A 22,705-nucleotide genomic window follows, 5' to 3' on the forward strand; every position below is an offset into this window, starting at 1 on the left:
CACGTCTGGAGCAGTCTGACTGTTATTAGATGAGCTGCATGCCAGTGCTAGTCACACAACCATCTGGCCCCACCACACACACACACACACACACACACACACGCACACGCACGCTCATACACACAATGCTGCACAATGGACAGAGCCAATGCATAATCAACAAGTTAGCTAGTCCTCCCTCTGCTCTCTCTCGCAGTTTGAGAGTGTTCACCAAATAGATGAGCTGTGTGTATGTGTGTGTCTGTGTGTATGTGCCATGACACAAACAAGCCATTTGAGAGTCAATGAGAAGAGAGGACGTGTTTGCTAGTTATGTGTAATGTGGTGAGACAGACAGACATTGGCGATCACCTCTATACTCTCTCTCTGGGCAGTGAGTCGAGTGGAGGCACAGGTCCTCAGGGACCGAGACAGGGGCCATTTTAATTAGAATGTATGGCCTGGTTCCATTTCCCTGACAGCCCAGCCAAATCGCTGGGCATTAAGAGCTGGAACATCATTACAATGGAATGGTGACAGTTTTATTAGGGACGTAATGGCCTGGCTAAACGCTGGAAGCTCTCATCCCTGATTGGTTTGAAGGGATGGAAAGATATTTTTTCTGTTTTCACCCGAAGCAACAGAAGTTAAGATCTGGGAGCCGGGAGGGAGTGTGAGCTATTGGCTGCAGGGGTTGAGGTCATTTCCATTCCAATTCAGTTCAAGTTAGGACATGAGGTGAATTGAAATTCCAATTCAATCACGGAAAAAATCCTAATGGAAGAAAAATTAGTTTATGACTGCATCCCCAGTCAATGTGGTATGGGTGGGGGGTGACGGCCATGTTTGAAACAGACTGAATCGTGTCAAGTGACTACTATGACCTTTCAACTTCACCGCCTGTCTGTCACAAGATGTCCGACAAACAAACGTTCCACTGTGGCGTTCTGCCTCAGGGTGGTGGCGTGGAGGAGCTAAATGGTGCTAAGTGGGTTTGATGTAATGTGACTAAATCTACATCAGTTAGCTAGCTGCTTCATGGGCCAGCAGGCAGCACTTCTAGGAGAGCGCACTCCTTTTGACCTCCAGCTCTGCTCGACCGCCAGGGTCCGACTACCACACAGATGGGAGGCTCTCTGTGTGTGTGTGTGTGTGTATTGGGCATCCCTCATGAGACACAAGTGACTTAACCCTCTCAGCACCCAAACCCTTTCTCCACTTCCTGGTCTCGCATGTTCTGCTTTCTTCTCTCCTCCATTCCCCTGCCTCCTCTTCCCTCTGTTTCTCATTCTGTTCACATGCACTCTGTGGGGCCCTGGATTACATGCCAGCCTAATAAAGAAAGAAATGTGCAACTGACAGTAAATCAATTCCTAAAATTACATTGACCTTTCTCTGTAAGTTAGTCACCATGGAGCTATCTGCCTGGCTCTCTGACTATTAGTCTTCTACCAGTTGATCAACAATTATTGACGGGGTGTGTGTGTGTGTGTGTGGGGGGGCAGTGTAATAGCTGAGTCATTGTGGGGCATTATTGTAATCACTGACTCCACACTTCAGTAGGGCAGGAGGATTAATGGGAGCTTCCTGATCACAGTAGGCTTAACTACAACTCATGTCCTGCTATTAACCTCTACGGTGGATGGGATCACTCCCTCCCTCTCTCTCCCCTGAATGATACAAAACCATACTGACGTCACATTAAACAAGGTCCATCAAGTAGAGGGTTTCTACCTTATATTAGAAAGGGACCATTTTCTGACTTTGACCAGTGACATTGAGTTCCATATACAATTGTATCAGATTTCCAAACCCCAATTCTAGCCAAAGTAATGTACCTGTATAAGCACAGCATTCATATAACTGATCTATCTGATGTGATCCTCTATACAATACAACACTCCAATCATCCTTGAGGAAACAAGAGGAGAATCATAGTATGACTGAGATAAAGATGGCTAGCCTGGTACATGTTGCCTGGTGCATGTTGCCTGGTACATGTTGCCTGTTACATGTTGTCTGTTACATGTTGCCTGTTACATGTTGTCTGTTACATGTTGTCTGTTACATGTTGCCTGTTACATGTTTCCTGTTACATGTTGCCTGTTACATGTTGTCTGTTACATGTTGTCTGTTACATGTTGCCTGTTACATGTTGCCTGTTACATGTTGTCTGTTACATGTTGCCTGGTACATGTTGCCTGGTACATGTTGCCTGGTACATGTTGCCTGGTACATATTGCCTGTTACATGTTGCCTGTTACATGTTGTCTGTTACATGTTGTCTGTTACATGTTGTCTGTTACATGTTGCCTGTTACATGTTGCCTGTTACATGTTGCATGTTACATATTGCCTGTTACATATTGCCTGTTACATGTTGCCTGTTACATGTTGCCTGTTACATGTTGCCTGTTAGCAGCCCGTTACATGTTGCCTGTTAGCAGCCCGTTACATGTTGCCTGTTAGCAGCCCGTTACGTTGCCTGTTAGCAGCCCGTTACGTTGCCTGTTAGCAGCCCGTTACATGTTGCCTGTTAGCAGCCCGTTACATGTTGCCTGTTAGCAGCCCGTTACATGTTGCCTGTTAGCAGCCTGTTAGCAGCCTGTTACATGTTGCCTGTTAGCAGCCCGTTACATGTTGCCTGTTAGCAGCCTGTTACATGTTGCCTGTTAGCAGCCCGTTACATGTTGCCTGTTAGCAGCCTCTTACATGTTGCCTGTTAGCAGCCTCTTACATGTTGCCTGTTAGCAGCCTGTTACATGTTGTCTGTTAGCAGCCTGTTACGTTGCCTGTTAGCAGCCTGTTACATGTTGCCTGTTAGCAGCCTGTTACATGTTGTCTGTTAGCAGCCTGTTACGTTGCCTGTTAGCAGCCTGTTACGTTGCCTGTTAGCAGCCCGTTACGTTGCCTGTTAGCAGCCTGTTACATGTTGTCTGTTAGCAGCCTGTTACATGTTGTCTGTTAGCAGCCTGTTACGTTGCCTGTTAGCAGCCTGTTACGTTGCCTGTTAGCAGCCTGTTACATGTTGCCTGTTAGCAGCCTGTTACATGTTGTCTGTTAGCAGCCTGTTACGTTGCCTGTTAGCAGCCTGTTACGTTGCCTGTTAGCAGCCCGTTACGTTGCCTGTTAGCAGCCTGTTACATGTTGTCTGTTAGCAGCCTGTTACATGTTGCCTGTTAGCAGCCGTTACATGTTGCCTGTTAGCAGCCCGTTACATGTTGCCTGTTAGCAGCCCGTTACATGTTGCCTGTTAGCAGCCCGTTACATGTTGCCTGTTAGCAGCCTGTTAGCAGCCTGTTACATGTTGCCTGTTAGCAGCCCGTTACATGTTGTCTGTTAGCAGCCCGTTACATGTTGCCTCTTAGTAGCCTGTTACATGTTGCCTGTTAGCAGCATGTTACATGTTGTCTGTTAGCAGCCTGTTACATGTCGTCTGTTAGCAGCTTGTTACATGTTGCCTGTTAGCAGCCTCTTACATGTTGCCTGTTAGCAGCCTGTTACATGTTGCCTGTTAGCAGCCTGTTACATGTTGTCTGTTAGCAGCCTGTTACATGTTGTCTGTTAGCAGCCTGTTACACGTTGTCTGTTAGCAGCCTGTTACATGTTGTCTGTTAGCAGGCCTTTCTCTCAGACAAACAAGACGGAAATAAAAGCACTATAGCGCGAATTAGCAACTAGCGGTGGCTTGTTAACATTCCATATCCTGATCAGGTCATCGTCTATTTATTTCACGCTGTAATTCTCTGCACACAAAAGTCTGACATACTTTTCTAAAAGAAAGGTTGCAGAGCAAATAGAAAACAGACACCTTGAAAATGAGTCAGTGTTTTTATCAAGCAGGAAATTGAATAGGTGACCACAGTGCTATTGGGTTCCAAATCAAATCTTAAAAGGTGCACAATGCAGAAATCGCTCCAACATTTCCTGGTTGCAAAAATTCTAGTAATTCGCCTTATTTCAGTTTATGTGACAAAACAAGCAGTCATTGTGTAGTGAATCATTGTACCATCTAAACCGCTATGAAATATATTTTCCATAACCATAACTATAGTTTTTTCAGCTGTTTGAAGCTGGTGTACAAAACCGAAAGTAAAAGAGGCTAAAACTAAACTTAAGAACGGGAAGCATAGAAATAGCGCACATAGAATAGATCTACACTCTATAGCTGTTCGAACACTCATACTAACCGCACTAACCGTACTATTTGTGATGTGAATTGAGTATATAGTATGCTTATTGGTCATAGTATGGATAGAGTTAGTATGCCAAAAGTTCCCAGATGTCATAATACATTCTCCAAAATAGGAAGCATACAAGCAGAGGACACTATATCTGTACTTTAGGGCCCATAGTGCAATTCTTCAGGAAATGGGCATAGTTTTCAGATTTGAAGAAAATTGCGAAAAATATGCAGCCGAAGTACAACGAGAGCGGATACAAATTCATTGCTTTAACTAATTAGGACAATGTTAAGAAAATGTTGAGCAATGTAATAAAGTAATGACTTTTCAAATAAGTTACCTTACATGTTATGTTGGCTGACAATTTGTTAGCTACGCTGTCCTTACGAACCACATAGCATATCATTACAGCAGTATGTACCGGTATGTTGTTAGCTAGCTACCTAACGTTAGTTGACTACTTATACATCAAACGTGCCAGTATATTAACTATAGGCTAACTAACTACCCAACGCTTATTGACTTGATTATTCCCTTCATTCTTAGCTTAGCTAAATGGTATAGTCGTTGTGCGCTCTCAATGGACATTCGGGTGCTTTCGTAAATGCGCTCCGATTTGCAGAATAATGAATATACGAGCGCCCAACACCCATTGAATATGGCCGGTGTCAGTAAACGTTAGGGAAAAAAAGTTCTTAAATTGTTGCCAGCAGCACAGTTACAGTCACCAACACTCTGGATAACATGAAAACTGCCTAACCAGCTCTGCTAGGGCGAGTAAAATGGTCAGAGTGGTCTCATTTGTGTCTGGAAGTAGCTAGCAAGCTAGCCAACGTTAGCGTGGGTGCTTGACTGTCATTGTAAGGTCAGAACCCTCAAAGCAACCCTACTCCTCGGCCCGGGCGTCCAGTGTGTGCTCCGAGAGCGAAACGCTCTGCATTTACAAACGGACAATTTGACAAATCTCGGAATTTACGAGCACACTCTGGCACTCCAGATGGAATTTAAGAACACACCCGAAGTCGTAAAATGTCTAACTAGTCATTTGTATGCTATAACTAGCTAGCAAGAGGTTGCATAGCAACAGCATCAACTTTCGGTAGACAGGCGAAGAGCTAGGACGATCAACTGAAAGGATACTGTTCGTTTACAGCATACTAAAATGAACTAATAGTATATAGTATGTAGTATATACTCACTAAGTATGTAGTATACAGTATGTTAGTAAGGGTAGCAGCTTATATCTTGCTTACGTCATTGTCTTTTTATTTTGGCTGTAATTTTCTGCACACAAAAGTCTAGACTCTGCACACATACTAAACTTTTCTAAAAGAAAGGTCGCAGTACAAATAGAAAAACTTAAAAACCTTTAATGTGAGTCAGAGTTTTTATCAAGCAGGAAATGGAATCAATAAAATCTCTGTTCGGATGCCAAAGAAAGAGAGCAAGCTAAATATGCACAACATGAGTCCTTCAGAGTAAACGGAAGGTAAGCACTTTTTCTCCCTAGTAAGTAAAGAAAAGTAGAGTAAAGATCACGTGAGAGTAGCTGTGTGTCAGTTAAACACGGCCGTACTGTATAATGGGTTTCTGTGGTCTTAGGACAGGACACACACAGACAGGACACACACACTCACCTGGACCAGATCACCAGGAAAAGAGAGAGAGAGATATAGAGTAAAAGGAGGAGAAAGACCGTGTGAGAGAGCTTTGAGAAAGTTTAGAGAATGACACAAATATTAATTTCCACAGAGTTTGCTGCTTCAGTGTCTTTAGATATTTTGGTCAGATGTTACTATGGAATGCTGAAGTATAATTACAAGCATTTCATAAGTGTCAAAGGCTTTTATTGACAGTTACATGAAATTGATGCAAAGAGTCAATATTTGCATTGTTGACCCTTCTTTTTCAAGACCTCTGCAATCCGCCCTGGCATGGTGTCAATTAACTTCTGGGCCACATCCTGACTGATGGCAGCCCATTCAATTAACTTCTGGGCCACATCCTGACTGATGGCAGCCCATTCAATTAACTTCTGGGCCACATCCTGACTGAGGGCAGCCCATTCTTGCATAATTAATGCTTGGAGTTTGTCAGAATTTGTGGGTTTTTGTTTGTCCACCCGCCTCTTGAGGATTGACCACAAGTTCTCAATGGGATTAAGGTCTGGGGAGTTTCCTGGCCATGGACCAAAAATATTGATGTTTTGTTCCCTAAGCCACTTAGTTATCACTTTTCCCTTATGGCAAGGTGCTCCATCATGCTGGAAAAGGCATTGTTTGTCACCAAACTGTCCCTGGATGGTTGGGAGAAGTTGCTCTCAGAGGATGTGTTGGTACCATTCTTTATTCATGGCTGTGTTCTTTGGCAAAATTGTGAGTGGGCCCACTCCCTTGGCTGAGAAGCAACCCCACACACGAATGGTCTCAGGATGCTTTACTGTTGGCATGACACAGGACTGATGGTAGCGCTCACCGTGTCTTCTGCAGACAAGCTTTTTACCGGATGCCCTCACAATCAGAAAGGGGATTCATCAGAAAAAATGTCTTTACCCCAGTCCTCAGCAGTCCAATCCCTGTACCTTTTGCAGAATATCAGTCTGTCCCTGATGTTTTTCCTGGAGAGAAGCTGCTTCTTTGCTGCCCTTCTTGCCACCAGGCCATCCTCCAAATGTTTCCGCCTCACTATGCGTGCAGATGCACTCACACCTGCCTGCTGCCATTCCTGAGCAAGCTCTGTACTGGTGGTGCCCCGATCCCACAGCTTAATCAACTTTAGGAGACGGTCCTGGCGCTTGCTGGACTTTCTTGAGCGCACTGAAGCCTTTTTCACAACAATTGAACCGCTTTCCTTGAAGTTCTTGATGATCCGATAAATGGTTAATTTAGGTGCAATCTTACTGGCAGCAATATCCTTGCCTGTGAAGCCCTTTTTGTGCAAAGCAATGATGACGGCACGTGTTTCCTTGCAGGTAACCATGGTTGACAGAGGAAGAACAATGATTCCAAGCCCCACCCTCCTTTTGAAGCTTCCAGTCTGTTATTCGAACTCAATCAGCATGAAAGAGTGATTTACAGCCTTGTCCTCGTCAACACTCACACCTGTGTTAATGAGAGAATCCCTAACATGATGTCAGCTGGTCCTTTTGTGGCAGGGCTGAAATGCAGTGGAAATGTTTTTTGGGGATTCAGTTAATTTGTATGGCAAAGAGGGACTTTGCAATTGATTGCAATTCATCTGATCACTCTTCACAACATTCTGGTGTATATGCAAATTGCCATCATACAAACTGAGGCAGCAGACTTTGTGAAAATGTATATTTGTGTCATTCTCAAAACTTTTGGCCATGACTGTACAGACAGAGACAGAGAGAGATAGAGATGGGTATATGAAGAAGCTCTGCTACATGGAAAGAAAGACAGGAAGTAGCCAGCCGGTTATGGAGGCCCCAGGGTTATTCTTACCTCCTCCACCCCTCTGGATGACCAGGCTGGTCTCAGCCCCGACGGCACACTCCTTGAGCAGCTCCACCACCTGGGTGTGACTGAGGCCCTGCACTCCCTGCTGGTTGATGTCTACGATCAGGTCCCCCTCACACAGACCAGGACACCCCTGGGGCTCCAGCACCTGCTTCACCCTCTGGCCCGTAGGACTGTCTGCGATGGTGAACCCGAACCCTTCCGCCCCCTTCACCATGGTCAGCGTCAGCAGCTCCGCCTGCGTCGCCCCCGATGACGCCATGGACACAGAGTCCTCGCCGTGCGGCCCGCCGGGCGTCAGGGAGGAGCCGTCCAGGTGGGTGTCGCCGGGGTGCGGCGGCGGAGGGGGTTGATGGTGGTGGTGGGCGTTGAGATGTTGGTCACCGTGCTCCTGGACGAAACGTGCCGTGCGCGAGATGTAGTCCATGTAGCTGTCGTAGTTGGAGCGTCCATTGACCAGGAGGGGGCGCTGCTCCATCAGGCCCAGGGGGGAGAGGAGGGTGGTGGTGGCGCCGGCGCTGGCGCCCGGGTCCTCGGGGTCGTAGGGCAACTGGTAGCCACGGCAAAGTACCAGGGTTACGCTCTGCCCGATGGGCACTGACTGGAACAGCTTGACCACGTCGGCATGGGTGGTGCCCAGGACACACACGTCATTGATGTACACGATGACATCACCTGGAGGAGGGGAGACACACAGCCAATCAAGGCCAAATAGACTGCAAAAACAAAGACCTATAGGGTGTTCAATAGGGCTTATTCAATATTGTGTAGAACAAGCATGGTTCTTTATCATGCAGAATCGGTCTTTGTCTCAGTATCAATACGTTACATTTCTATCTAAAATGTAATCTGAACGTTGCATTTTACTGAATAGGTTCCAGCATTATTATACCTGAATTAGATGTCAGATAATGGACAAAACCATTAGGCACAGAAATACATTAGTCAGTGAATTGTGTGGTGGACAAACAAGTGAGATTTGCCACACCTCATCACTGTACACTACACACTCGCAGCTATGTAGATAACTCAACTATTTATTGACAATTAATACACAATAGCTCTCTCTCGCTCTGACAAAGTGCCATATCTCGGTCTCCGGTGCTGTATTCAATTTAATATTGTATTTTGTGTTCTGTCAGGTGAGATACGGCTCTATATTTCAAAGGATGTTGATTAAGAGGGAGAACACAAGGTGGCATCCATATTTAATTTCAGTATCGCCAAAATGCACTGCCCAGGTTTATAATGACAATCATTATTTTTCAATTGTAAGCATAATTATTATGCCAATGAGAGAGAAGGAGAGAGAGAGAGAGGGAGAGAAAGGGAGAGAGAGGGAGAGAGAGAGAGATGTATGCACAATTACCATAGACGTTTGCAACTCAGCACAAACAGACCTGGGAACCAGTCTACTTAGCATACCCTGTCATTGTCATTTCCTTTTTGTGTGGAGACAGAGCGCGTTCAGAGTTGAAATGCAGGTTCATATTGACAGAGCGTTAACGTATTCCTGGAGGCAGTGTGACTTGCGGAAGCAGGACTGTTTAATTAATCTGGGTAAATATGGACGACATTTGCCTGGAGCCCTGGTGTCACAATCAATAGCTTCACACGCTCCTGGAAAACAAATGATGGCGCAATGACCTCATCATGCCCTGGCCGCAGTGGCCCCGGAAATCATTCTTTATGACGGGTGACGAGGAGGGACACCACTGCAGGATTTCACTCGCATATTCTCACACACCAAATATGCAGGCGCATACATACGAACACACTCACACAGTGCCACACACACACACTTTGTCTCTCTGTCTCTATCCTCCGCTTTTATTTGACTTCTAGTTCCTTCTCAAAACAATCACGAACCTCTACTCCACATTACCCTACGTCTTAAATCACCATTGTCCTCCAACCTCCACACTATGACCTGACCAATAGAAACACGCTATCTAGCACCAAGGACCATGATGCTTCCATCCCTCCCATCACGTCTATCTCCAAAGTCTAATAACATCTATCTTCTACTAATGGTCGTTCAACAGTATGGAACAGGAGACACCCTCCTCCTGCCAAGAACATCCCATCATATCATAGTGTTAAAGTGTCCCCAGTAGGGGGGGTTCTGACTGCAGTGAGTGCCATATGTGTCCATGGCACAGGACAGAGTAGCCATCTGGACCATTGGCACATACACACACACACACACAGACAGAAAGAAAACGACAGAGAGAGAGATATGGAGAAAGAGAGAGAGGGAGAGAGAGAGATGAAGAGAGAAAGAGAGCATTAGCACTGATGATGACACAGTGACAACCACAGCACTGCAACTGCACTATTGACCCCACAGCACTGCACTGCTGTCACTGCAGAACAGCTATTTAGTCTATGTGACCCGATTCAGGAAACTAGGCATATGTCGCAAGTCACGACTTCACAAGAGAGACGTTTGAACGTAAATTTGACGTTGAATTTGTTTATCAAAATGCCTTCTCGAACCTGTGAACTTTCATGCCTTAATAACAAACTTGTATGCCATTTGTAAATACGAATACATTTTTAAAATTATGAGCCTTGTTGGTTAAGCCGCAGAAAAAGACAGCAATCTTCCCACTAGCCATGATTGGTTGAGATAATGAGGGGGCTGGACATGCCGAGAGAGAAGTTTGGATTGGTCTGTCATATAGAAGGCTTTTGTCTATTTGAGCTGGTCAGTCTGTGTTGGTAATCGTGTCGAACGCGGCTTTTTAACGTGTTGCTCTCCACTTCTGGAGGAAATCAGTGGAATTAGAGTATGATAGCTAAAGAGATGGAGAAAACACCTGTCTCCGGATTACATCTTCAAACTAAGGGCAACCGTGGCATGGCATCCGTGATAGGGAGACGCATCCATCATGCATAATGATGTATACAAGTAAGATAGTCTAGCGTTAGCTAGCTACATTTTCAGATATTACACATTTCTAATTTTGACAGAAAGTGGTTTCATTTCCAGTTAAAGTGTACTGTTCGCTAGCTAGCTAATGTTAGCTGGTTGGCTCCCTGGCTGACGTTAGTGGTATCCCAGAGCCATTTGCTTTTATAGTTAGAGCCTAATGTTAGCTAGCTATCATTGAACCTGGTTAGTTAGCTCCCAGCATATTCATACAGGGTAGTAATGACATGATTTGGCACCGTGTTCATTGCTGTTTACCTAGATTGTTGTTTACGTTAGCTGGCTGGCTCGTTAGTGTGTAATCGTACACGCTGTTTACCTAGCTAGGTTCATTGTTTACCTAGCTAGCTAGCTACATGTCTTTAGCTAAAGTGCACAACACCCGTTGAATATGGCCGATGTCAGTAAACGTCCGCAAAAAAGCGTAATGAAATTGTTGCCAGCAGAGCTGGTTAGGCTGTTTTCATGTTAGATGGGTGGGGCTAAAGCTTAAAAGGGTGTGAACGATGCTGAATAGGTGTAGACAAAAAAGATCTCATCACTAGATACCAAAACATCCAATGGCCATTTTCTCAAAATTGAGTTTACAAGTTTATCAACTTTCAAAGCAGAATTACTTTCCCATTGTTCCTCAAAAATGCAGTGTATGATCTTCCATTTTAGTGTATGACACACCATTTTGTAGCTCCGAGTCTCTACTTGTATCCAATGTAAAATACACCATTTCAAATTTTGCTACATAAGACCGAATCCAGGTGGTGAGTCACCTTTAAGAATAGTAGGTAGCTTCTCTTCACAGGCAGATGCTTTAAGTTTTTAGATAAGGGTACGTGTGTGGGTTTAGTTGTGGAAACAAAGGTACGTTGCTATTGGTTTGATTGCATGAACCCAACGCTATGTCAATGGACCCCATCACATACCGTGTCACTTTATCCTCCTCCAATACTGTACATTCCAGGTCACTGTATAAGGTCACTTACTTTAACAAGAAAAATACAGTGTTTTCCCTTTAACAAATACAGTGTCACATCTAACCACTGTGTCCCCGCTGAAAGAGATGGTATCATATGTTTTTCCTCAACACATTTCTCTGGGTCTGCAACCATGTAGCGAAGCAGGCAGAAGAGGCCGTGTTTACAGTGTGAGTGCGAATGCGAGTGTGTGTGTGTATGTGCACGGACAGAGAGCGACAAATAATCCTTCTGAAATGGGGAATTTCACACTTCCACAGGCCTGGTTTCTCTCTCTCCCTCTATTAACGATGAGCTGCTAGAATCCAACACAGCTTAACTAGGCCACTGAGTCTGGAGAGGAGAGGAGAGGAGAGGAGAGGAGAGGAGAGGAGAGGAGAGGAGAGGATGGGAGGAGAACGTTGGGAGGACCACAGAATAGATAGTATACCTAGCTATTAAAAATATTATCAGACCATTACTGCTGTTCCAGCTGGCTGATGGACATTATTGCAAACTTTACTTGGCGATACTTCCTCAATTCCTGACTTGGAAGACAACGCATGTTTTCAAAACTTCCATGGATAGTTGCAGGTGGTTTGTTTGAATTTAGAAAAAGCTCCGTCATTTTAAAGGTTTTTCTCCATGAAGTAAATACAACAATGTGTACACTGACATCTTGTCTATTTCAAATCTTCTCATTGATCGAGACAGGTGAATGCCATTCAACACGACGATTGATTTCTGAGTCACACACATGACATAAGACATTTTGGGGTGGACATCCATCTGTCTCAATGAGATTTGAAAATATTTGAAATAGACAAGATGGCGGTGTTGGATTACATCATGGAACAAAAAAATATAAATTTAATAAGGAAGCATTTTCTAAATTCAACCAGCTGCAACTATCCATGGAAGTTTAGAAGACATGCGTTATCTTCCAAGTCGGGAATTGAGGAAGTATCGCCAAGAAAAGGTTGGTCGAAAATGGTCTGTACACCTCCTTAGTAATAATACCTATCTACCAGCTGGAAAAGCAGTAATGGTCTGACTCGGCTATAATTTGAATAGCTACATTATAGTGTATCATACATTGTAATACTTCCATATGATATATTGTGGCACATGAAACATATGATCATCTCACAATGTAAAATGTACCATCTAGTCTGACCTGAAATGACTCATCAACTACTGTATCAGCCAACACTATACAGTACAGTATACTACAGTACAGTATAGTATTGTACAGTATAGTACGGTATACTACAGTACAGTATAGTATTGTACAGTATAGTATGGTATACCACAGTACAGTATACTACAGTACATTATAGTACAGTACAACCAGGTCAAGGCACTGATGAATGAGTCAGGGAAAATACTGCACTTGGTCCAGTCTAGTAATGCAGAGTAGTTTATAAATACACAGGGCCATGCAGAGTAGTTTATAAATACACAGGGCCATGCAGAGTAGTTTATAAATACACAGGGCCATGCAGAGTAGTTTATAAATACACAGGGCCATGCAGAGTAGTTTATAAATACACAGGGCCATGCAGAGTAGTTTATAAATACACAGGGCCATGCAGAGTAGTTTATAAATACACAGGGCCATGCAGAGTAGTTTATAAATACACAGGGCCATGCAGAGTAGTTTATAAATACACAGGGCCATGCAGAGTAGTTTATAAATACACAGGGCCATGCAGAGTAGTTTATAAATACACAGGGCCATGCAGAGTAGTTTATAAATACACAGGGCCATGCAGAGTAGTTTATAAATACTCAGGGCCATGCAGAGTAGTTTATAAATACACAGGGCCATGCAGAGTAGTTTATAAATACACAGGGCCATGCAGAGTAGTTTATAAATACTCAGGGCCATGCAGAGAGCATTGACAGGACTTCCAGAGTTATTTCCCCTGCTGACTTTTAGTGCAGTTGGCTAGTTTCTCAGTGTGTGTGTGTGTGTGTGTCCCATGCAGCCCAGGGAGCACAGGCAGGGCCAGGAGTTATGGTGTTAAGAAACCTTAGAGTGATCAATGGACAAACTCAGCCCCGCACGCACACACATGTGCACCCAAAAAAAAAAAAAAGAGATTATCTCTCCTGCTGGGTCACCACATATATATATATATAGATAGAGAGAGAGAGAGATTATCTCTCCTGCTGGGTCACCACATATATATATAGATAGATAGAGAGAGAGAGATTATCTCTCCTGCTGGGTCACCACTATATATATATATATAGATAGAGAGAGAGAGAGATTATCTCTCCTGCTGGGTCACCACTATATATATATATAGATTATCTCTCCTGCTGGGTCACCACATATATATATATATAGATAGAGAGAGAGAGAGATTATCTCTCCTGCTGGGTCACCACTATATATATATATAGATAGAGAGAGAGAGAGATTATCTCTCCTGCTGGGTCACCACATATATATATAGATAGATAGAGAGAGAGAGAAAGAGATTATCTCTCCTGCTGGGTCACCACATATATATATAGATAGATAGAGAGAGAGAGAAAGAGATTATCTCTCCTGCTGGGTCACCACATATATATATATATAGATAGAGAGAGAGAGAAAGAGATTATCTCTCCTGCTGGGTCACCACATATATATATAGATAGATAGAGAGAGAGAGAAAGAGATTATCTCTCCTGCTGGGTCACCACATATATATATATATATTATCTCTCCTGCTGGGTCACCATATATATATATATATATATATATATATAGATAGAGAGAGAGAGAGAGAGATTATCTCTCCTGCTGGGTCACCACTATATATATATATATATATATATATAGATAGAGAGAGAGAGAGAGATTATCTCTCCTGCTGGGTCACCACTATATATATATATATAGATAGAGAGAGAGAGAGAGATTATCTCTCCTGCTGGGTCACCACTATATATATATATATAGATAGAGAGAGAGAGAGAGAGAGAGATTATCTCTCCTGCTGGGTCACCACTATATATATATATATATATATATATATATATATAGATAGAGAGAGAGAGAGAGAGATTATCTCTCCTGCTGGGTCACCACTATATATATATATAGATAGAGAGAGAGAGAGAGAGAGAGAGAGAGAGAGATTATCTCTCCTGCTGGGTCACCACTATATATATATATATATATATAGATAGAGAGAGAGAGAGATTATCTCTCCTGCTGGGTCACCACTATATATATATATATAGATAGAGAGAGAGATAGAGAGAGAGTGATTATCTCTCCTGCTGGGTCACCACTATAGACTGTGCCATTGTTTCAGAGAGACTGTCCCATTGAGACACTCAAGGAGAGGCCATTTCCAGTCCAAACACTCTCTTGCTATCTATACGTGTTCATGTCTTGTACGTGTGTCGTTTAAGTAAGCATGTACATGTAATGTGCACATTTACCTGTTTGTCAGTATGTATAGAATACATGTGTGTAAACACTGTGTGTGTGTAGAAGTCTGTGTTATGAATGTGTGTGGTTCAATGTGAGTAGACTAGCTCAGTTTGACCTGTGTCCATCTTTCATACTAGCTCAGTTTGACCTGTGTCCATCTTTCAGACTAGCTCAGTTTGACCTGTGTCCATCTTTCAGACTAGCTCAGTTTGACCTGTGTCCATCTTTCAGACTAGCTCAGTTTGACCTGTGTCCATCTTTCAGACGAGGTCAGTTTGACCTGTGTCCATCTTTCAGACTAGCTCAGTTTGACCTGTGTCCATCTTTCAGACTAGCTCAGTTTGACCTGTGTCCATCTTTCAGACGAGGTCAGTTTGACCTGTGTCCATCTTTCAGACTAGCTCAGTTTGACCTGTGTCCATCTTTCAGACTAGCTCAGTTTGACCTGTGTCCATCTTTTAGACTAGTTCAGTTTGACCTGTGTCCATCTTTCAGACTAGCTCAGTTTGACCTGTGTCCATCTTTCAGACTAGCTCAGTTTGACCTGTGTCCATCTTTCAGACTAGCTCAGTTTGACCTGTGTCCATCTTTCAGACGAGGTCAGTTTGACCTGTGTCCATCTTTCAGACGAGGTCAGTTTGACCTGTGTCCATCTTTTAGACTAGTTCAGTTTGACCTGTGTCCATCTTTCAGACGAGGTCAGTTTGACCTGTGTCCATCTTTCAGACGAGGTCAGTTTTACCTGTGTCCATCTTTCAGACGAGGTCAGTTTTACCTGTGTCCATCTTTCAGACTAGTTCAGTTTGACCTGTGTCCATCTTTTAGACTAGTTCAGTTTGACCTGTGTCCATCTTTTAGACTAGCTCAGTTTGACCTGTGTCCATCTTTCAGACTAGTTCAGTTTGACCTGTGTCCATCTTTCAGACTAGCTCAGTTTGACCTGTGTCCATCTTTCAGACTAGCTCAGTTTGACCTGTGTCCATCTTTCAGATGAGGTCAGTTTGACCTGTGTCCATCTTTCAGACGAGGTCAGTTTTACCTGTGTCCATCTTTCCGTCCTGTGCAGCGGGGCCGTCAGGTATGACACTCTTGACCTGCAGGAACTCATCTGGCTCATCTCCTCCGATGATGGTGAAGCCAAAACCCATGTTGCTCTTCTGCAGGGCCGTGGACAGGAAGCTGCCCTTCAGCTGGGTGGCGTCCCGTGTGAACAGGGGCTTCTCTGTAAGGGAGAACACACACATGCACACACACACACAGACGGAGGGACGGACAGACAGGCACACAGGCAGACACAACACACACAAGTACAAGTGTGCAGGGACACACACACACACAATCAATAAACAATATACACTCATACATCATACTTAGATCTTTACAAAGCGAGCATGATGCACCACAAATGCTGATGCAAGGCCATTTTATCATTCAATAGGATGGTAGAGGTGAGGCTTGTTTGGTGGAGGGGCTGCATGAACACAGGGATACTCTCTGGGTAGGTGGAGAGGTAGGCAGGGTTAGAACAGTGAGGGGTGGGTGCTGACTTATGCAGGTGGGACGGTGTTTGCTCCAGCTCCAAGCTGCCACAGCCAAGGACCTTCCACTGAACATCTGCAGCCATGTAAACTGTCATCACTTCCACTCCCATCCTACGCCAGGGTTCTGTTAGCTGAATACACACTCAGAGGCTGGAGCAAAAACACAGTGCAGAAAATCAAGGAATAATCAGCATCCATGGGAGTGGCTTGGTATATTTCCCTTCTCAGAGGGGTGAGGGGAAGCAGGTGAGAGATCTTCACATTCTGGAACAACATGCTGTTGGAACACTGAAGAATCATGAGCTCGCTTCATCCGCCCAAAAAACAATGCTCAGGGAACCAAAAGGTGGAAGGCCAGGATTCATGAAATAGTCTCTGGCACGGCAAAGGGGAAAACTCAGCCAACGAGGGTTTGCCACACTCAATTCAATCTCCCCTCCGTTCACCTTGGAAGGCAAGTAGGGGCACACACCCGTCTCTCTCTGTTTGCTTAAAGCCAACGTTTGTTGTCAGGCGTCCAGACATAGAGCAGGGTGTTTACAGTTTCTGCTGCCTGCCGCCAGACGTAAGGAGGGGAAGACACAACGTAGTGTAGCGCCATCAAACATGTCGAGCAGCGAGTCGAGCGCCTGAGATGAGGAGGGATCCAGCGTGGGTCTGCCGGGGAAGCAGGCATGCTTTGAAAAGAGAGCGCGGCAGCTCAGTGCAGGCAGAAGAAGAACAAGCCTGTATCACTACTCACTGCCCTACTTACTGAGAGAGCACCACAGGGGGCTACAACCCACAGCAGCCGGCTCTACCACGAAGGCGTGCAGCGACTGGTGGAGGTGCTGGTGTGGGAAGCATGACGTATCCCTCCGCGCCCGGTGGGGGCGCCGCAGTGGGGAGTTGGTGATGGAGGCAGGGGGTGTGTGGGTGTGCAGGTCCAACAGCGACACCCGGTGGCCCGGGGGGCGGGACTGGGAGAGGTCGCTGAGGCTCTGGCAGCGCTCCGGGGCCGGGCCGATGTGGGCCAGGGTGGCTGTGGGTAACGTGGCGGAGAGTGGAACCTCCTCTACCACTGTGACAGAGATAAAGTAGTCCACTCACTGTCTGCTGCTCCCACAAGTAAACTTCCTTTCTATCTCCTTGTTTATATGTGAGGAAATATTCATGTTTTTTACCCCTCTCTTCTGTCACTGCCTTCACTTTTCAGCGTACAGGAAGGGTAACCATGGAGACAAACCCCTTCACTCACAGAGGCCAATTTAACACGGAGACAAACCCTCTCAACCTATACAGCATGGTTTACCTCAGACAGCCTCGATGAACTTAGTGGGGTGGTAAACGTGTGCTGAACAGAGAAGCTGGTGTTAGCAAAGTGTTAGCAAAGTGTTAGCAAAGTGTTAGCGAAGAAAGGGGAGTTGTGAAGAGTGAGTATTACACAAACACAAAGATGACAGACATTTCCCTAGAGCTAAAAACATCTACACACAAGAATCATACACAAACTCTTAACACATTGGGTAGAGGCAGAGGGTGCCTTACCTCTGTAGATAGTAGGTAGGGGCAGCGAGGACAGACCCTGCTCTTGCATTTGCTGGTGTTGCTGGACTCTCCTCTTGGCTTCCAAGACTGGGTTCTCAAACTGTGTCCGCCTGTTTATGTGGCTACAGAGAAAGAAAGGTATAACATTCCACTGTGCTCTCTGTAGTATCCACCTCCTCATCCTCTTCCTCTCTCCCTCTGTAAAGAGCTGGATGCACAGTGCTGTGCTACGATGATTCATTCAATAGCCTTACTATCCCTAGTATTATGTAATGGAGCTGCAGGATGGCTTGGCTAAGAAAAAATGAACCAATGCCCAATTAGGTCCCATTCTACTGATATCAGCAGCTTCCTGTAATCAGCATTAGGAATAATTTAGTATTTCTGGAGTGGGTTCTGAAAAAAAGATGTCTCCTTGAGTGTATTTCCTAAAAACATTCTGTCAGTGCTAATTTGGTACGTCTTCGGGAGCGAGTCGATAATTATAGTCGATAATTATAAATACTGTAATTTTGAAAGTGGGAAGTAATTAATCATCATTTAGATGTGCCCTCCTGGACGGTGCGAGACTGGAGGAATAATGCTTCTGTAGGTACGCACAGCGTCTGCCCGGCCTACACACCCTCTGTTTCTTCATGAGATATGAGGTCAACTCAACGGTACAGCCAGGCAGTGGGACATACAGTTGAAGTCAGAAGTTTACATACACTTAGGTTGGAGTCATTAAAACTCGTTTTTCACCCACTCCACAAATTTCTTGTTAACAAACTCTAGTTTTGGCAAGTCGGTTAGGACATCTACTTTGTGCATGACACAAGTCATTTTTCTAACAATTGCTTACAGACAGATTGTTTCACTTATAATTCACTGTATCACAATTCCACTAAGTTGACTGTGCCTTTAAACAGCTTGGAAAATTCCAGAAAATTATGCCATAGCTTTAGAAGCTTCTGATAGGCTAAATTACATAATTTGAGTTAATTCGAGGTGTACCTGTGGATGTATTTCAAGGCCTACCTTTAAACTCAATGCCTCTTTGCTTGACATCATGGGAAAATCAAAAGAAATCAGCCAAGACATCAGAAAAAAAATGTAGACCTCCACAAGTCTGGTTCATCCTTGGGAGTAATTTCCAAACGCCTGAAGGAACCACATTCATCTGTACAAACAATAGTACGCAAGTATAAACACCATGGGACCATGCAGCCGTCATACCGCTCAGGAAGGAGACACATTCTGTCTCCTAGAGATGAACGTACTTTGGTGCGAAAAGTGCAAATCAATCCCAGAACAACAGCAAAGGACTTTGTGAAGATGCTGGAGGAAACAGGTACAAAAGTATCTATATCCACAGTAAAATGAGTCCTATATCGACATAACCTGAAAGGCCCCTTAGCAAGGAAGAAGCCACTGCTCCAAAACCCCCATAAAAAAGCCAGACTACGGTTTGCAACTGCACATGGGGAAAAAGATTGTACTTTTTGGATAAATGTCCTCTGGTCTAAAGAAACAAAAATTGAACTGTTTTGCCATAATGACCATCTTTATGTTTGGAGGGAAAAGGAGGATGCTTGCAAGCCAAAGAACACCATCCCAACAGTGAATCATGGGGGTGGCAGCATCATGTTGTGGGGGTGCTTTGCTGCAGGAGGGACTGGTGCACTTCATAAAATAGATGTCATCATGAGGAAGGGAAATTATGTGGATATATTGAAGCAACATCTCAAGACATCAGTCAGAAAGTTAAAGCTTGGTCGCAATTGGGTCTTCCAAATGGACAATGACCCAAGCATACTTCCAAAGTTGTGGCAAAGTGGCTTAAGGACAACAAAGTCAAGGTATTGGAGTGGCCATCACAAAGCCCTGACCTCAATCCTATAGAACATTTGTGGGCAGAACTGAAAAAGCGTGTGCGAGCAAGGAGGCCTACAAACATGACTCAGTTACACCAGATCTGTCAGGAGGAATGGGCCAAAATTCACCCAACTTATTGTGGGAAGCTTGTGGAAGGCTACCCGAAACGTTTGTCCGATTTTTATTTTATTTTACCCCATTTTTCTCCCCAATTTCGTGGTATCCAATTGTTAGGAGCTACTATCTTGTCTCATCGCTCCAACTCCCGTACGGGCTCGGGAGAGACGAAGGTCGAAAGTCATGCGTCCTCCGATACACAACCCAACCAAGCCACACTGCTTCCGCCCGGCCCGCCACAGGAGTCACTGGTGCGCGATGAGACAAGGATATCCCTGATGCTAGGCCAATTCTGCGTCGCCCCACGGACCTACCGGTCGCGGCCGGTTACGACAGAGCCTGGGCGCAAACCCAGAGTCTCTGGTGGCCCTTAACCACTGCGCCACCCGGGAGGACCAAATTAAACAATTTAAAGGCAATGCTACCAAATACTAATTGAGTATATGTAAACTTCTGACCCACTGGGAATGTGATGAAAGAAATAAAAGCTGAAATAAATCTATTATTCTGACATCTCACATTCTTAAAATAAAGTGGTGATCCTAACTGCCCTAAAACAGGGAATTCTTACGAGGATTAAATGTCAGGAATTATGAAGAACTGAGTTTAAATGTATTTGGCTAAGGTGTATGTAAACTTCTGAGTTCATCTGTAACTATTGGACTTGGCAGAGTCAGGTATGGTGCTAGTGTACGTGCGTGCAATGGCTCAGTGGCTGCCTGGGGATATGTGATTTCTACATGGCAGTGGGAGAGAGGGAGTGTAGGCAAGGCAGGTGCAGTGTTCTAGTCTTTCTTGGGGATAGAGAATAGAACACGGCCAGCCAGCCAAACTCCCTCTCCAGCCAGGCTATAAATAGACGTCCCCTCCTCTCCCTGGACTAGGGGGACTAGTGCGCATCCAGCAGGAGAAAGGACACGTCCAGAATAGGAGAAGACAGAGACACATCACCATTGCACCACATCGCACAAAGATGGCGCACACACACACACACACACACACACACACACACACACACACATAAACTTGCGCATGTAAACAGGTACACAGGTACACACTCACACAGAGACACACATACACACACACTCACAAATGCCTAACAAACAATCACCCACTGACCCATTCACAGCGACAGACACACAGAGATAGAGGTATAAATGAGCAGCAGAAAAGCCCACCCTCTGCCTCCTGGCCACAGCCCTGTGCAGCGTTAATGACTCTGACTAACACAGGACAGTGGAAACATAACACGGGGGAACACTGGAAATCAAAATAGTCATTAATTATTAAAGCAGTGGGTCCAGACTTACTCCACATAGTAACTTCCGTAAATAGGGTCATCGATCTTCTCCCAGCCATACGGCAGCTCTGTGGAAGAGACAAGCACAACAACATACTAGTCAGTCAACAGGCCGGGGGACAGCATGTCGATTCACAGAACAATATATTCATCAGGCCATTTTGATCACAACATTATTGTATGGTCCTTTATTACAGAGGATTTGAGGTTAATTATAAAATCTTAATTGACTATGGTAAATCTGAAAATGATTTATTATGCTCTATTGTAACTGTGCTAGTTACTGAATACTTGGTGAGGTCTATGAGCCTCCAGACTTGCAAACACTGTCAAAACATTTGGACAAACTTAAGAGACACATGATAACCCCATCAGCATTTGCAATCAAAATTCAGATCCAAAATTCACGAGTGTGAAGGAGAATGGCTGTTTCTCAAGCAGCGGACCAAAGGTTACTTAATCATTGTCAATATGGCCCCACAGGTCTACCCCAATCATCTCCTGAACTCTCACACTACACCAAACACACTGATAGATGGAGTGGTTTGAATTGGGGTGATTTTAAATATTCATGTCCTGCCATCATTTCTATTTTGTAAATATTCTGATATTTACAAAAGTTATGAAGCCAGCGATGTTTGGATATAGTTTAAATGTTTGTATCTGGAGCACGTACATAGCTCCTGGGCCCCTTAGCCCACACAATATTTAACTGGAACACATTACACCATTACAGTGGGGTCTCAGAATAGACTGACTGTGGATCTAACACAGTAGCTGTCAACTGTCGCGGTCCCAAAATAAACCTTTGAGTGGAACGTAGAATGTCATAACTTCAGTCATGTCGGTGTTGATGGTGCAAGTGTTCCTCCACATTGTATGCATCACCTCTCCATAGAACAACAATTGACTGAGAGGATTGAAAGAGGATGACAATAGACTGTTTCTTCATGTACCCACATACAAATTAGCATAGTTGGGAGCCATGGGGGATCCCATAGCAGTACCCTTTGTCTGAATAAAGAAATCATTTAGAAACATGAAGTAGTTGTGTGTGAGTACTATTTCAGACAATGTTATAATGCATGTACTGGAAGGCAGTTCATTAGGGTCACGTTGCAGAAGATAATGTTCCATAGCTTCAATTACCGCCCTCGTGTGGAATATTCGTGTTTAACGACTCAACATCAAAAGTAACTAACAAAGTGTTTTCAGGGAGAGGATCAAGAGATTCAATGATAGAGATAAAAAACTGGCACTGGAAGCGGATGAGGCGCTGTTTGTAGAGCGTTGGTCAGATGGAGAGGATAGAAGTGAACGCCATCCCTCCTGCGTCTGTCATAGAGGGGAGGAGCAGGACCTCTTTTATCAGAGTTTCTCCAGAAGTAGACTTTGTCCTCGGCC

The 22,705-nt window shown here is 44.4% G+C and overlaps 1 protein-coding gene across 5 annotated transcripts in view; it reads right to left on the minus strand.

The window, feature by feature from the left end:
* Positions 1-22,705, minus strand: part of LOC115119208 (membrane-associated guanylate kinase, WW and PDZ domain-containing protein 2-like) — a 385,811-nt gene that overhangs the window by 41,862 nt on the left and 321,244 nt on the right. For all 5 annotated transcript variants that reach the window (XM_065008344.1, XM_065008343.1, XM_065008345.1 and 2 more), the window contains 4 exons: positions 21,312-21,369; positions 18,031-18,152; positions 16,002-16,184; positions 7,627-8,316 (listed from right to left, as the gene is read on the minus strand). In XM_065008344.1, the coding sequence (XP_064864416.1) occupies positions 7,627-8,316; positions 16,002-16,184; positions 18,031-18,152; positions 21,312-21,369 (1,053 nt within the window). The remainder of the gene's footprint in view (positions 1-7,626; positions 8,317-16,001; positions 16,185-18,030; positions 18,153-21,311; positions 21,370-22,705) is intronic.

This window comes from Oncorhynchus nerka, linkage group LG23, assembly GCF_034236695.1.
Source record: "Oncorhynchus nerka isolate Pitt River linkage group LG23, Oner_Uvic_2.0, whole genome shotgun sequence".
Taxonomy (NCBI): Eukaryota; Metazoa; Chordata; class Actinopteri; order Salmoniformes; family Salmonidae; genus Oncorhynchus; species Oncorhynchus nerka.